General features: G+C 46.7%; 1 protein-coding gene across 1 annotated transcript; it reads left to right on the top strand.

Annotated features, from left to right (window-relative positions):
* The first annotated feature begins 480 nt into the window (after nucleotides 1-480).
* On the top strand, nucleotides 481-14,431 carry ROGDI (rogdi atypical leucine zipper). Its single transcript, XM_038151439.1, has 11 exons — nucleotides 481-599; nucleotides 3,044-3,115; nucleotides 4,387-4,469; nucleotides 6,715-6,769; nucleotides 7,278-7,358; nucleotides 9,593-9,688; nucleotides 10,877-10,975; nucleotides 11,457-11,570; nucleotides 12,329-12,378; nucleotides 12,891-13,017; nucleotides 13,509-14,431. Exons 1-11 carry the CDS (start codon nucleotides 558-560, stop codon nucleotides 13,548-13,550), a joined length of 861 nt encoding a protein of 286 aa, XP_038007367.1. The 5' UTR covers nucleotides 481-557; the 3' UTR covers nucleotides 13,551-14,431.
* Nucleotides 14,432-15,050: the final 619 nt, after the last annotated feature.

The following is a 15,050-nucleotide window of genomic DNA, read 5'->3' as shown; positions in this document are numbered from 1 at the left end:
TTTTCAGGTGCAATGAGTTATAGGTGCCTGAGGAAGCACTCTTTTTGAGCACTGTCATTAAAAGTAACAGAAAGTTGAGAGCTGTGCTTACAGCAGGAACTGGGGCTGTTGGAAGGGTCATTCCTATCTCCCCCCCGCCCCCCATCCTCCAGGGGCTGGTGTGGTAAAGACGCTATGCCCTCGCCCCTCACCTCTCGTCTCACCGTCTCACTCGCAGTACAACCCTTGTGAAAGGGAACTCACCGACTTCTATACAAAGACCTCACTGCCAGGAAAAATGTATTTATTTTAAGAAGTGATGAAAGTTCCACGTCTTCACTCATTTGAGTATTCTTACGCGGAGCTCGTTTTGATCCTCGCTGGGGCTGGGGCCAGGCCGGTCAGCCCTATCTTGCCGCGGGCACGGGCTCGGGGGGGGATGCGGGCGAAGGTCCCGCCCTGCCTGACGTCGCGCGCTGGGCCCCGCCCTCGCGGACGGCGGAGGGAAGCGGCGCTGCCCAATCAAGCGTTGCTGGGCCGTGCGCGTGAGTGCTGGGGGTGGGGCCGGCGGTGTCGGGATGGCAGCGGCGATGGCGACCCCGGGGGAACGGGCGGTGCTGGTGAGTCGGGCGGGCGCTCGGCGGGGCCAGGGCGAGCGGCAGCGGCTTCTCCCTGCGCATGACAGCACTGCCGGCCTCCGCAGACTCGTTCTGTCTGGCCGGGCTCGGGCGGGGAGCCGCGGGATGGCGGCAAGGCCGTCCCCTGCGCCTGGGTCCGGGCCGAGCGCTGTGCAGGGGCCTGCGCGGGCCCAGCCCTAGTGCAGCTGCTACTTGACTGGAGGCGCTGCCGAAGTTCCGGCATGGTGTCGGGCCAAGCTTTCGGGCCGGTGCCCGAGGCCCGTCGCCTGGCTCGGAGGCCGCGGCCTCCTCCCGCCTTGCCCAGCAGCGGCGCCCGGGTCTCTCTGCCACCGGCGCCGCTCCTCCGATGGGCCGGGTGGGGTAGCAAGGCCGGGGTCGCCCTGTTCCCGGCACACGGTGAATGTGCCCTTTGACCTTGGTGTCCCGCTGAAGGCCCCTCACATGACGGGTGCCCGAGCCGCCCTAGTGAACTGGTAGCCGCGGGGATGGCGCAGAGCAGGCGTCACTGCGGCCTCGCTGGGACAGGATCTCCGAGGAGGAATGAAATCTCCGGTATGGAGAAGGGGTTCAGAGATCCGTCGGTCTTGATGGAAATCCACATAGGAAAACGGGTTTTTCTAATGTCATACGGTTTAGAAGAGTATGACCAGCATTCCCCGAAAACACAGCTGTGCAGTGCCCAGATGTGCACAAACTTGACTTAGTGCAAAATTAATGGGCAGGGGAAAAGAGGTTTCTTGCTGTGACTAAAGGGAAGAAAGACACCAATGGGCATTCTGAGTAGAAGCACCTACATGATGCTGGTGGGTGTTGGAGGTACTAAAGGTATCTGCTGCACCCCTGGGATGGATCACTGTTCCTTTGAGAACCTGGAGGAGACCAAGCATTACAGAGTGAAAGAGTTGCACATCCAGCTTCTCTCTGGTGATTGGTGACTGGATCAGAGGGAACAGCATGGAGCTCTGTCAGAGGAGGTTTAGGCTGGATATTTGGAAAACTTTGTTCGTCCAGAGGGTGATCAGGCACTGGAAGAGGCTCCCCAGGGCAGTGGTCACAGCACCCTGCCTGACAGATTTCACGGAGGGTTTTGACAACAATTTCAGGCACATGGTAGAACTCTTGGGGCTGTCCTATGTAGAGCCCACACTTGGACTTCATGATCCTTGTGGATCCCTTCCAGTTAAGAATATTCTGTGATCAGTATAATTCGCAGAAACCCAAAAGAGGATTAAACGTTGAAGTCAGTGGTCCTGCACCCAAATTGCTTTGAAGGATAACAGGGAATCCTGCTTGGCTTTGTTGTGTGTGCCTGCCTTGGATAAATGTTTGCTGAAACAAACCTTTGTCCTACTGGTTGTTGGGATAACTCTTGCATAAAGTGATGACACATCAGTAGGAGGTTGTGTTCCTCATGGTGAACAGGAACCATCTAGAAGAGAAACTGCAAGCTTAAAGATCTGAGTTGACCATAGCTTGCCTGTTTTTCTGTGAGCAGCCTGCTCAGAACTCTCCCTGTGGAAAATTTCTCTTTTCTTACAGGATGGCAAGTGGCAATCTTTTCTTTGTCCCATGCTTGCTTCTGTTCCCTACTTCTTTGATGATCTGCATGGGGACTCATGGTTTAACAGGAACACTAGATGTGCTTTGAGGGTCTGCTTTATACAGACTTCTCTGTGGCAGCAGCCAATGGAGGCTCAAGGCAGTGAGTCGTCAGATCCGAACTTGTTCATTACAGAATTTGCTCCAAAGATTAGGAGTCCTCAGCCTGTGTGTGTTTCCCCCCCCCCCCCCCCCCCCCCCATTTTCAGTTTAATTGTTTTGGTTTTAGACTGCTGTTGCTTGGGGAAATGCTGGGGATGGTGGTGGGGATGCTCATTTATGCTCATTTTAGTTCTTCTCTTTGTTTCTCACCACTTAATTAGCAACGAATTTGTCTGCAAATTGATTCAGTTTTGTCTGTGCCAGGAGTTGGTAATGGATCTCCCTAGCTTTACCTTGGCCCATGATCGTATTTCCTTTTGAGGAAGGGGTAGTGAGGGAGTCTGGGTACGTGTCTGGCAGCCAAGTGAGTCCATCTCAGCAGCTTTAAAAGATGCCCCAATTTTTGATGCAGTAGTATTTTTTACTTTGCTCTGAAAGTTGCATTCAGTTCTAGGTTTTTTAGTACAGTGATTTGTATACCAAATTGCTTTCTTAAACAAAATCAGGGCAAGAATGAGGACAGTTTATTGGACTGGGGTGGAGAAGTGGAGATGTGGAGACTGAGGTGTTTCAACAAATCAGGAAGAAAACTTTTGTTCTCCTTTTTTTAAACAGCACAGAAACAGCAGTACACTTAGAACTTAAATAATTCTGGCATGTGTCTGAGAGATTTGCTTGCAGTGTTTGATATCTAATGATTCCACTGCTATTTTTCCATGACATAGGAAGAAGAATTTAAATGGCTTTTACAAGAAGAGGTCCATGCTGTTTTGAGACAGCTGCAGGATATTTTAAAGGTGAGGTTAATTTTGTCCGAGTTTTGTTTGACCTTTTGTGTAAGGAATGGTGATACATTTCCCCTGCAGGAAAAAATTCTTGGTAGAGGCTGCACAGAAAGGTCATCCATGCATGTCCAGTTCTGTCCCTGGTGCTTGCTTGCCCTCTGCTCTTGAGGACTCACAGTAAATATGATTTCCCCAAGATTTCTTGGTTCTTTACACTCTGCTGAGAGCTGCTTTGAAAAGGTACATGGAGCCAGCCAGACCTATCTGCCAGGCATTTGCCTGAGATATGAATATTTTCTGGAACAGAGAACCTGAATCTGCCTGTAACTCTGATGTGTGCTGGTGGAAGCAAACAACATGGTCTTTAGGTGACAGCTGCTACTTGTGCAGTAATTACTGGCATGTGCTCTCCTTGTTCAAAATCATACTTTCCTCAACCTGCCCACTCCTCTGCTGGTACCTGCCCCTTTCAGAGGCCTGATGTATTCAGCTGAAGCAGATGGGCAGCCTTTTTCTCACCTTTTTGTGCTGCGGGGCTGACTCTTTCCAAGCAGCCAGTGGGGAACTGGCCAAAGGGACTTCTGTGCACTGTGAATGCACTGTATGTCTGCTGGATCAATGTTCAACAGGTCCAGCCCCTTAACACTCTGGCTTTTGGAGGTTATGGAGTGATAGAAGAGCAGAGCAAAATATTTGGAGGTGAGGAGCAAGTGCCAGAGCAGGTGCGAGTGCCATAGTGCTGACTCAGAACCCCAGGACTGGAGTCAATAGCAGGTGACAGTAGACTGCAATACCTTTATATATAGTACCTGTTTTCAAAATTTATTATCGTTTTGAGGGTGAAGTGTGTAAAGGGCAGTCACCAGCCAGTATAACCAGATGGAGGGCTGGGGTGGGCTGGTGTTCTCTCCACACTTGTGTGTAAAGACCAGCTGTGATAAGGGGCAGCACCATGGTGCCTGAGGGTATGCAGAGCTGAGCTGTCAGGTGCTGCTCCTTCTGTGGGCAGCTTGGGGATCCTGCTGGCACTGCCCAGCTCCAGGGTGTGGGATTTGAAAATGCCTTTCGCTATGGGTTGCATGTGCTGAGCCTCCTCCTGGGTTTCACCAGTCCTGTAGTAGGATGAAATCCAAGTGCTCTGCTTGGTGGACTTCAGGAGGCTGGCAGAGGTGACTGCTACATATTCAGCCACTTGATGGTGTCCACATTGTCTTTGTTCCTGGCTCATGGTGTGCTGGGCCCAGGCAGATGCTCCAGGACTCACTGTGTCCTCTCTTGGGCAGGAGGCCTCCCACCGTTTTGCCTTGTCCACCAGTGGCTCAGGAGGAGCTGTCAAGCAAGAGAACTTTGTACTAAGCACATCAGGGTAAGTGGTGGTGGTCAGCGGGTCACTTGCCTCTGCAGCAAAGGGTGCAGATCCTGGAGGATCTGTGGTGAGGGGCTTTGCAGAAGGCCCGGAGTAATGGGTTTTCTTTAATAGGAGATTTTGCCTTAAGGAAAACAAACTAGCTGTCATGGCAGGTGAAGGTAACGGTCTGTAGCTGTGCTCCAGGGCTGCCTGAGCCAGCCTTGTGCCATTTTGTGCTGACACCTTGTCAGGATTTGTCCTTATGAACGGGGTTTGTGATGGTTCATTAGATTGATCTCAAGGTACAAAAAGCGACAAGGCAAGAGGGTTTGCAGTAATAATCAAAACCACTGTACTTTATTGAATGATCACAGCAAAAATGCGTTGGAGGGAATTGGGGAAAAAAAGGGAAAGCATAAGGAAAAGAAAGGGTAGAAGAGAAAGGGAGGTTATAGCTACCAAACGTAGAGACTACAAAGTCCTTCGAATTCCAGTTGAGGGTACCTGTTGCATTCACATCAGGGAAGATCTCAAAGATGCTGGTCAGCCCTAACCCCTGTTATAGTCTTTTTGATTGGGGGAAGGGGACACATTTTGAAATCGAATCAAATGTAATAAAGAACAGTCTATTGGAAAAAGGGTACAAAAAGTCCATCAGCAGTAGGCAAGAGCCATTGTCTTCTTAGTCCAGTGGTCACACCTGTAGCAGTTTGCCTCCCCCACAACCCCCCCCTCTCCCCGCAGGTTAGAAGTTTCAGTCTCAGTCCTTGGGGAGAAAGGGAGTTTTCCTATATAGGGGTGTCATGTCTCAGTCCTTGGAGAAAAGGCTTCTCCCATCTCAGTTCGTCTATCATGGTCGCTGCACAGTAAATGTAGGGTCTTCCATGGAGACCACCAAAAGGTCATCTCAGAAAAGTTCAGCCAAGGTGGGGAGATTCCAGGATCATTGTTGGAGAGCGATGCAGGCGAGAGAAGGGACAGATTGCCCCTTCTTTCACTGAAGGCAGCATTCCATTGAGAAGGCAAACACACCTGGTGAACAATAACTTGGCAGGCCAGAGGCTCTGCTCCAGCTTCGGGACCCTGGCAAGCTCCCACCAAACCAGGATATTAAACAGGATGCTTTTTCGGTGGTCCCAGTTTCTGCCTTTTTCATGACAAATCATGAGGCAGATGAGAGAAATTTTGGACAGTCTTACACATCTATAATATAGTCAGTGATTCCTGACACATGCTTGTGTGTTGCCTCAGTGCTGCGGGCAGTTTGCCAAAGGGCATTTTTCTCATTATGACACAGGGAGTTGCAGTTACAAGACCTGAATTCTGCTCTTGGCTCAGTTTCTTATCCTGACTATGGAGAAATCTTTACCTTTCTCCTAACCTCCCTGAAACAGCAATAGTAAATCTCCTTCACACAAAGCAAACTGAGGCTTGTGCAGAAGGTGCTATAGGTGTACAGTTTTTCTGAAATTGATATCCATTTTTTGATCCTCGGTGGTCTCAGTACTGGTGGAGTTCACAAGCTTTTCATAAAGCAATTAACCTTAATTAGGACTGTAACATCATTGCAAGGAATCATACAGTAATTCTCTACTAAGTTTGAACATTGTCTTCTTCAGATCTTAGTTAATTTACTTTTCATTTGTTGTTGTAAGGTGGATCTTGCAGTGTTGATCAAAAGAGTCTCTAATATAGTAAAATGTAAGGTATGGCCCAACCAGATACTTCAGTCTTCTCCTCACACTGTTCGTTGTACATGTGAGTCATCTTGCAGGACCTCTCAGAGGGCTTGGGGTGTGGGGTTTTTATTTTTTTAAGGTTGTGGGGCTTTATTTATTTCGGGTCTTTTTTTTTTTTGGAATGGGGTGTGGGTTGTAGCTTTCAACTCCTGTAGGAATCATCTAACTCTTCAATGTCAGTAATTAATTTATTGTCTTGTGCTTGTGCCTGCTAGAGCTGTTTGTAACAGCAGCCAGATTGTTGACAGGTGATAAATAGAATGGGATCAGAAATTAAGGTAATGTTTTAGGCAGAGTGGTTAGGGTGAGGTGGCCCATAAAGAATATGACTGGAGTTCACCACAGGCCAAGAACTGGGGACTTGAAAGTATGTGTGGTGTTCAGCTACTGGGCAGGAGCAGTGTTCAGACCCTGGGCAGGAGGTGCTATGTTGGCTACGCAGGATGATGAGGGGAGGTGTTAGGCTGGCAATTGATAGGTACCTCTTGTGACATGTATTGCCCAGATGTTTCCTCTCATTCCAGCACAGACCAGGTGAAAGGTGTGATGACGTTGCAGGGAGATGCACTGTGTCAAGCTGTGAGTACTTGCAGCACTTCTTGCTTTGTATGGCATGGGGTGGGTGTCACCCTTATCAGCCTTTGATCAGGGAGGGAGGTCACCCTGGTTGTGTGATAACAGTGATCAGTGTTCTTTGTCAGTTCTTCCTAATTGGCCTAGATGTTTCAGCAACCATTGAAATCTATCAAGATCCAGCATCTAACATCCCCTTCTACCACCACCATGTGGTGGTGAGTGCTGTAGTCGACTTCCACTGGGATTCCTTGCCTTTACCACCTTTGTTGTGTAATAACAAGTTGCCCTGGGGACTTTCTGGGCTGAGGTCATATGTCCTGCCAGGATCCTGATTCAGTTAGTGCATTTCAATGTATTAATATCATCCTGTGGAAGCACTGAGGTTCTGGCTGTGCCGGGACTGCAGAAGGCGGTTTGCTAGAATGGTCTGGAAGAAGGGAATGCGACTGCCAGCCCCCATCTGCTGCATACAGGCATTTCTTGCTCTCATGTGTTTGTTTCTTTTTTCAAGGACGTTAATCTGAAAATGCCCAGAAACAATCAGCTCCTGCATTTTGCATTCCGGGAAGACAAGCAGTGGAAATTGCAGCAGGTACCTGTTGGCTCTAGATGTCCACCCATCCACAGCCTCAGTGCTCTCTGAGCAGTAACTTTAGTCTTTCTAGAGAGATTGTTATGTCCATTCCACATGAGCTACAGTGGTAAAAGCTAAGGGAGAAAGCAGGTGCAATTGTATCAGTTAAATTGAGTTGGGGTGCCTGGGTGGGCTTATTCCAGACACACCAGTTGATCTGAAGGCTGTCTGCATAGCAGTCATGATCCTGTAAAGGAGTGCCTGAGGTGCCTGTGCAGGACTGTCCCATGTCACCAAGGCAAAGAGCAGCTTCAGGGGCTTTGAATAGCTTGTTCTTATTCTCTTACAGATGCATTTGTTCATACTGAGAACAAATTATTGTGTTCAGTAGCATGTCTGAGTTCCCTCAGGTAAGGAGTTAAAATAATGCAGCTATCCAGAACCAGAATCTCTTTCACATCATTTTGCTGGGACATATCCGATTTCAGGACCTGACCTAGTGTCTGAAGACATGGTTTCCTTCAATTTGTCACAGCTGAATAGGTTGGAGGAAAATGGATTCAATGTATTTCCTCGTGCCATAGCTCAGGTTTTTCTAGGGGATGAGTGCCTTTGGCATTGAGTGCAGTTCCCAACATCTGCTTTAGCAGTGAAAGCTCTACCTCGTAAATTTGTAGAAATCTAGAAAATTGTGTATTTGGGATATTAATACCAAACTTGACTGTGTTTGTTTATGCCTTGCAACAAAGCAAGAACGTTTTTGTGACAGCACTGCCAGCTTTTATGGAAAACAACTTTATTTACTTGTATTTTGTGTTCTAATGTTGTTCAGATATGGAGTGTGAGTGCCTAAAGGACTGAGTGCAAAAGCATTTAAAGTGGTTATGTGGTGATCTTTGGCCTGTCTGAATTAAAAATTAGCATCTCAAAGTAGTGTCTTCCCTTAATGAGTGGTGACAGTTGGAGTTTTGTTTCTCTGTACAAAGTGAAGTCATGGGTATGAAGTTGTAGCGTAGGCACATTTTTGAGGAACACAAGTGCAGGCACACAAATTTTGAGGAAATTGATTAGAAAACAAAAACAAAGCAAAGTCAAGAGGGCATATGAATGGAGCAAATCATAACAGTAGGGTTGGCATTGCTTGGTTGGGTAGTGCTGCCAGGAGCAATTTAGCTTGCTCGGAAGCCTCTAGGAGATGTAAAGGCTAGAGGGTGTGATATTTGGAGATGTCCAAGTACCTGCAATCCGACAGTGGACTTACATTCTCACTCTTCTCTCTGTGGCCTCCAGTGCTAGGGGTTTCTAAGAACGGGGCTGTTCTGTATTCCCTGAGCTCTGCCTTAGAAGGAACCAGAGCCAGGTCTTCACCAGGGAGGCTTCTACAAGGATGTAGAGCTGGGAGCTGTGACTGCTGGAGGGCAGTGTAAATATATCAACTACAAACACCCGAAGCTGTGTAGCCCGTCTCTCAGCAGACACTTCTCGTACAAGCTTCTCTGCTTAGCTGCTCCATTTGCACCCTCTAATTTACTCCTTAGGCTTTTTTTTCCATTTTTATGCTGCTGCCTAAAATTGAACAGTCAGCTTCTCCCAGGGCCATTGTCTCCCTCTGGTTTGTCCTTGCTCATGAAAGCAAGGATACACCTATCAACCTTGCTTTTATGACTGTGTTCCTCTTGCTTGAGAGGAACTCGAGCCAGCTGTGTCCTGAGTCTGGTCCAGTCTCACACAATGGCACAGCTTATTGATGCTGGAGATGACTCTCAATACCAACAATTTCACTTTAGAAGGACTCTGGGATACTGACAGAGACATTATATTAGAAATCAGTGCTTGTTGCTCATTGATGTAATTTGTTTTAGCTCTGATAGGATGAAATCATTGTTCATGGTGCTAGAGCTGAGTGCTGTATGCCATTACCAGTGAGAATTCCTACCAACCGGTCATGGTCAGAGTGCTCCCAGGATGAGAATGCCTGATGTCACTTCAGGACAGGAGCAATATCTGTACTGACAGTCCAGGTCATAGCTGTCAGACTGTTCTGTATCTCCAGTCCATGAGTGGAGAACCCAGTAATGCTTCTGGGAACCAGTAGTAGATTTGTGTTAGAGAGTATCTGACATTTAGAAATGGCATTACATTTGAGAAGACACCATTCTTAAGGTCAGTGAGATAATTGGGGAAACCTTTACTTCTGAGTACATGTTATTACGGAGTATTTCTTTCATAGGGCTGTATTTGTATCTTTGCAGATCCAGGATGCTAGAAACCACGTGAACCAAGCCATTTACCTGCTTATGAACAGAGATGTGAACTACCAGTTCAAAACAGGCTTGGAGGTGCTCAAGGTGAGGAGAAAGCTCCTGATGCTTGGGTAGGAACGTGCATTTTTCTTACCTCCATTTGTTGTTTTAAACAGTTAATGCAGATTACTGTCTGAGTCTCTTAGTGGAAGCAGACTTAATAGTCATACCCATACATACCCATGTCAAGAAGTGTCCATGTGACCTCATATTTTATATGAATCTATACTAGTTTAGCATTAGTAACAGGGCTGTACATCCTAGTGAACAGTAATCTGAGCAGTCAGTGCACTGTTACACACCAGTGATAATGTGGGAGGATATTCCTTGATCTTCTGTGGGTGAGGTTGTTACATAACTTACTCTCTGTTGATCAGTGCTGCAGGTGAGAGCAGCAGTGAGGCAGCTATCAGTAAACAAAAGATGACAGTACTTGTGATTTACTGAAAATCTGAAAGTGACTTCTCTCTTGCCAGTAGTATTTTCTGGGGTCTAATACAGAGCAGCTGCTGCATGGCAGTGAAGCCCAACCTTCTGCTTGAAAATGCTCTCTGAAGGCAACAGAAGTTCGGCTTGCTCATTGGAATTAATTCCAACATCAAACATGAGAAAACTCATGTGGAAGTAAGGGGAGATATTAGTCATTATACAAGTGCCTTCATCTTAGCAGTCATGAGGTCTATAACAGACATCTTGCTTCCCCTTTTTTTCTGGAAGAGGAAGTTTGCCTGAAGAGCCTTTGAACTGTGGTTTCCAGAAGGATTGGCCTCACAATGAGGCCAGTTTTTATTTACTGCTTCGCTCCTAGCTGGTTATGAACAGAGGGAGCCCATGCAGCAGTTGTACCTGTGATTTGGGAGTGAAGAGACCGAGAATGCAGCTTGTTTTTTCCTTAATGCCTGTTCTTCTGAAGAGCTGATGATGAGTTTGTTGATGCCTCCATAGCATCAGTAATTGATCTTATGTTGGCTTGGTATTCTTGTCATGAATAGCTGTTCTCTCATCAGTCACTGGTATTGAACACTCCTGACCTGTCTCATGAGTCTCTGATGGTGGTAAAAGTTAAACTGCATTTATGTGGGAGCCACCACTTCCCAATCAGTTCGTGAATTCGTGGAAGGATGGGAGGTAGTGGCAGTTGTTGTTTTAACACTTGCTGTAGGATTCTGCAGCACTCTGTCCAGAGCTATCCAGGAATGATGCTCAGCAGTGGTTCTGTACATTACCTTGTAGCTTATGGATGCTGTGATGTTGCAGCTCTCCAGAGCCCGAAATCGACTGACCACTCCTGCCACTCTGACACTACCAGAAATTGCCTCAAGTGGTCTCACAGTAAGTATGTGATGGTCTAGATCTCTATACAGGTCTGGCAGCATTGCAACAGTTTGGATACTGGGCTGCATCTTGGTGGAAGTGGGTTTCTGAAGTGTCTCCTGAGGCAGAACTGAGGCAAGTGCAAATCCTGATTGGTTTTGGCTGCTCTTTTTCTTCCTGTGGGAATGCAGATGACTTGGGCATGAGGACTCTGGCTCTCTTGAGAGTAAGTTCTGTTCTCTGCCCAAGAGTCTTGTCCAGGGATGATTTGCCCTTGCGAACACTGCTCCATCCTCTCTTGTCACTGTCATGCACATACCATTTGATCAAAAGCAGTGAGAGCAGCAGTCATTGCCTGCAGCTGCTCAGTCTTTGCTTCTCTCCTAATGTTTTTCTTTTGTCATGGGGTAATTGTAGTGTGGCTTGGGAAAAGGGAATGATTTTCCATCATTAGAAATTATGATCTTTTCACTGACAAAGAAACTAATTTTCTTGCCAGAAAATGTTCACCCCTGTGCTGCCTCCAGACATCCTTGTGAATTTCTATATTAACCTGAACAAACTGTGCCTCACTGTCTACCAGCTACACGTGATGCAGCCCAGCACAACCAAGGTGATGCCTGCTATCTCATGAGCCTTGTTTAGTTTCCTCTCCTTACATTCCACTGTGAGGAGGAGATTGCACTGCTACCTGGTGCAATGTTACATTCATAAGATAATGCAGAAATACGTTCAGCTGGTACTAAGTGTCTGTGTTTAGGTCTGCTGCACACAGAACACTGGCTGTAAATCTAGTTTGGGGCATGGCCGCTTAGCCCAGAAGAACATACCAGTGCTCTGGAGTAAGCTATTTTTCACCAAATACTTTAAATATAATTTGATAATTTTGTGTAATTTTGGAAGGGCATAGTTATATTAATCCAGTTTACATCTGGGTAGCGCATCTTGGGTTTCCTAATGGAGTTTTGATAGATACTTTTCTACTTCACCTGTTGCATTGGTCAACTTGATGTCCTGTAAAAACAGCCTTAAATTCTTAAGCTTTATGAAATGCAGTCCTTCCATAAGGGAGATTTTCCTAAAAATCTATATTTTGTTTTTCTTCTGGATCTTCTCATCTTATTTCTGTAGTGATAAAATTTGTAGCTACAGTGAACTCAGCCAATGAAGGAATGAACTCCTTTCATGAAGGAGCAAGAAGGGTTCTAAACAAAGGGATTCCATATTGATGGAGTGTCCAGGCTAATGGAGCATGGGTGTTTCTTGATGTCAGGCTACTGAAAGTGTAAGTCTACACTTTCAGTGTAAGGCCAGTTCTTCTAAGTTGTTTGTTTACTACATCAAAATCCTAATGACCTTTTCCTTCTCTAGAACTTCAAGCCTGCTGGAGGGTCTGTTTCACACAACCCTGGGGCCATGTTGTAAGTATAGTCACTACAAGGGTTGTGTACCTGGATAACAGGTGTTGGTATGTGTTGAGGGTGAAATCCAAACAGCTGCGTGCAGTTTCTATTATAGCATCTCTGAAGTGGAGAAGCTGGACTGAGTCACTTGCAGTGTCTGTGAATGCTGTGTTGTGTCTCCTTAATGACTTGGTCCTAAAGGCCAGAATATGTGAATTTCCAGTATTCAGCCCATCTAGTACCATAAGTTTATCTAGAGATGAGAGTTTACAACCAAAATGAGTGTTTGGTTATTGGCATTGCCATCTGCATTCCCTGCCTCTATGCCTGTCTGGAATGAAGGGAAGTTCCTAACTTCACCCTTTAGCTATAAATCTGGTCAGAGGTGGACTTGAGTGTTTGCATTTTGTAACTTTGCCAGGTGCTGATTTAAATGTGATAGAAATCATCATAATCTCTCCTATGGGAATGTAGGACAGTTGAGTTCTATGCTGTTGTGTGTGAAGCTGTGCTCTTTTCCCCCCCTCCAGTGAGTTTGGCAGCCAGCGATATGAAGTCAGCCATGTCCATAAAGTGGAATGTGTTGTCCCGTGGTTAAATGATGCCCTTGTCTTCTTCACAGTTTCACTGCAGCTTTGCCAGCAGCTGAAGGATAAGGTAATGGCCTTGAAAAAGGGGCTTTGTTTGTAACTCTGGATTTTGAGAGGACTTCAGATCTGATGTGATGTTATTCTGTTCAGCTTGCTGAAAATAAGGGATGAGTGAGTGTTCTGGAGCCAAGGAGCTGGCTGTCACTGCCTAGCAAGCAGCCATAGGATAAGTATAGTGGTGTGGCAGATGTCTGCTGAGCTGGTGACTACATGGAAAGGAGCAAGCAGACACTTCTGTGTTCTCAGTCATGAGGTGGATGAGACAAAACAAGCAACCTAGATTCCAGTAGGTCAGTGCTCAGTTCCAGCTTTGCAACTGTCACCTTGAGCAAGTAACTTTGTGCTCCTTGAGTGACAGCAGCAGCAAACCTGCCCTTCAGTAGTGCAGTGCTGAGGTGTGTAATGCTGTGAAGCTAAGCCCTCCCTCACACATTATATGCTCCTTTTTTGTAGTCCAAGGGGTATAGGAACTTACCTGCTTTTGTTCTTGCTTTCCAGATCTCCGTTTTCTCCAGTTACTGGAACTACAGGCCATATTAATTCTCTGTGGAATGGTCTAAGCCTTTACAGTACTTCGAGTGTCACTCTCTTTTCTCTCATGCCAGCTGAGTCCAGGTCAGCCTGAGGAGTGCTGGGATTCACTGCCATATGCCCTGCACAGGGCAGGGTCAGTGTACCCAGAGACACAGCTTTAGTAGCCTTGTCTGGGATTGCTGCATAAGCAGGGCACCAGGTAGTGCTCTGTGGTTGGCAGGTGCTTCCATTGGTCGCTATTGTGCATTGTGTGGCTGACACTTCCCAAGCCCCTGATAAGTTACACAGGTCTGTTAAAAGGGATAGGTGCTCTGGACCACCCTCACTAACTAGATCTGTGCATTGTGCTGTAACTAACTCCTTGACTGTGAAGTGGCTGGGAAGGGGGGAAAACAGACTAACTTAACACACCTCTTAAAAGGTAGGGCATGTGGCTCCCTGTAGTGAACTATGTTTCTCTTATCTGGTCCAGCTGTGCTTATAACTAACCCTGAGTGACTCCCTCCCCTGCCTGTTCTGCCTATCCCCATGTTACTGATTCCCCTTTGGGGATGCTCTTACTTGCTGCTGTTTGAATTCTTTCCCCCCTCATCCGGCATCAATGTGATAATTATTTTTTTTCCTAAGCCCTAGTTGGGCCAATTGGTCTTTTCCAGGTTTAGTATCTTGTTTTCACTACCAGCCTTTGGAGTTGCCTTGGTGTACCTTGTGCAGTCTTTCATCTTGTCATTAAATGCAAAGTGAGTACCATGTTGCTACTATGATTTGCTGCCTATGGATGCTACAATGTGTAGCTCATACCTTTAGCCACTGCTATCTGTGAAATAAAGACACTCATACCTGCAGTGCTCATGTGGGCTGTGAAAGAATGAGTATCTTGAGATTCTCTGCTCTCTCACAAGTGAGTGGCTGTTCTTGGTTATGCATGCTGGGTTGTCTTTTGTGTTACTGGGGAGGACAGTAGTGGAGACACTATTAGCTGGGCAGCTCTTCAAAGGCTGAGCCTGTTTGCATAGTTTCAGCCCAGTGCTGTCTGATGCTTGAAATACTACCTGAAGTAGTTTTCGAAACATGTCTTGACAGTCACGTTTGGAAGAGGCTGTGGGCATTCAGACTGGGATGGGTTGGCTCATAGAGTCATTCAGAACATCTCTGGCAGAGTGGGAAGTCTCCAGTTCCTTGTTCAGGATCTTCTCAGGAAGCTGCCACCTACCCACATGGCTCTGGTGCCCTTGGAAGTCTTTTGCAACCTTCTCATACACCTTTTTGTGAACAGGTGTGTGTAAATGCTCCCAAATTTCATTTGGTTCTGAATAGCCTCAAGGAACAGTGAAAGGGACAACTGCTCTGACTGGAAGGATGATGAAGAGCGTGGGCAGCTGGGTTCTTCTCCCACATCTGCTACTCAAGAGCTAGCAGGGGCAGAGGCAGTGTGATGAAAGAAGTAAAAATTCTTAGGGATGAGATCCCAATCAGTGGCAAAGTTGGGGCTCAAGAGACCTGGTT

This window comes from Motacilla alba, chromosome 14 (assembly GCF_015832195.1).
Source record: "Motacilla alba alba isolate MOTALB_02 chromosome 14, Motacilla_alba_V1.0_pri, whole genome shotgun sequence".
In the NCBI taxonomy this organism is placed as follows: domain Eukaryota; kingdom Metazoa; phylum Chordata; class Aves; order Passeriformes; family Motacillidae; genus Motacilla; species Motacilla alba.
The sequence above is the reverse complement of the archived record's forward strand: the minus strand, read 5'-3'. Positions and strand labels throughout refer to the sequence as shown.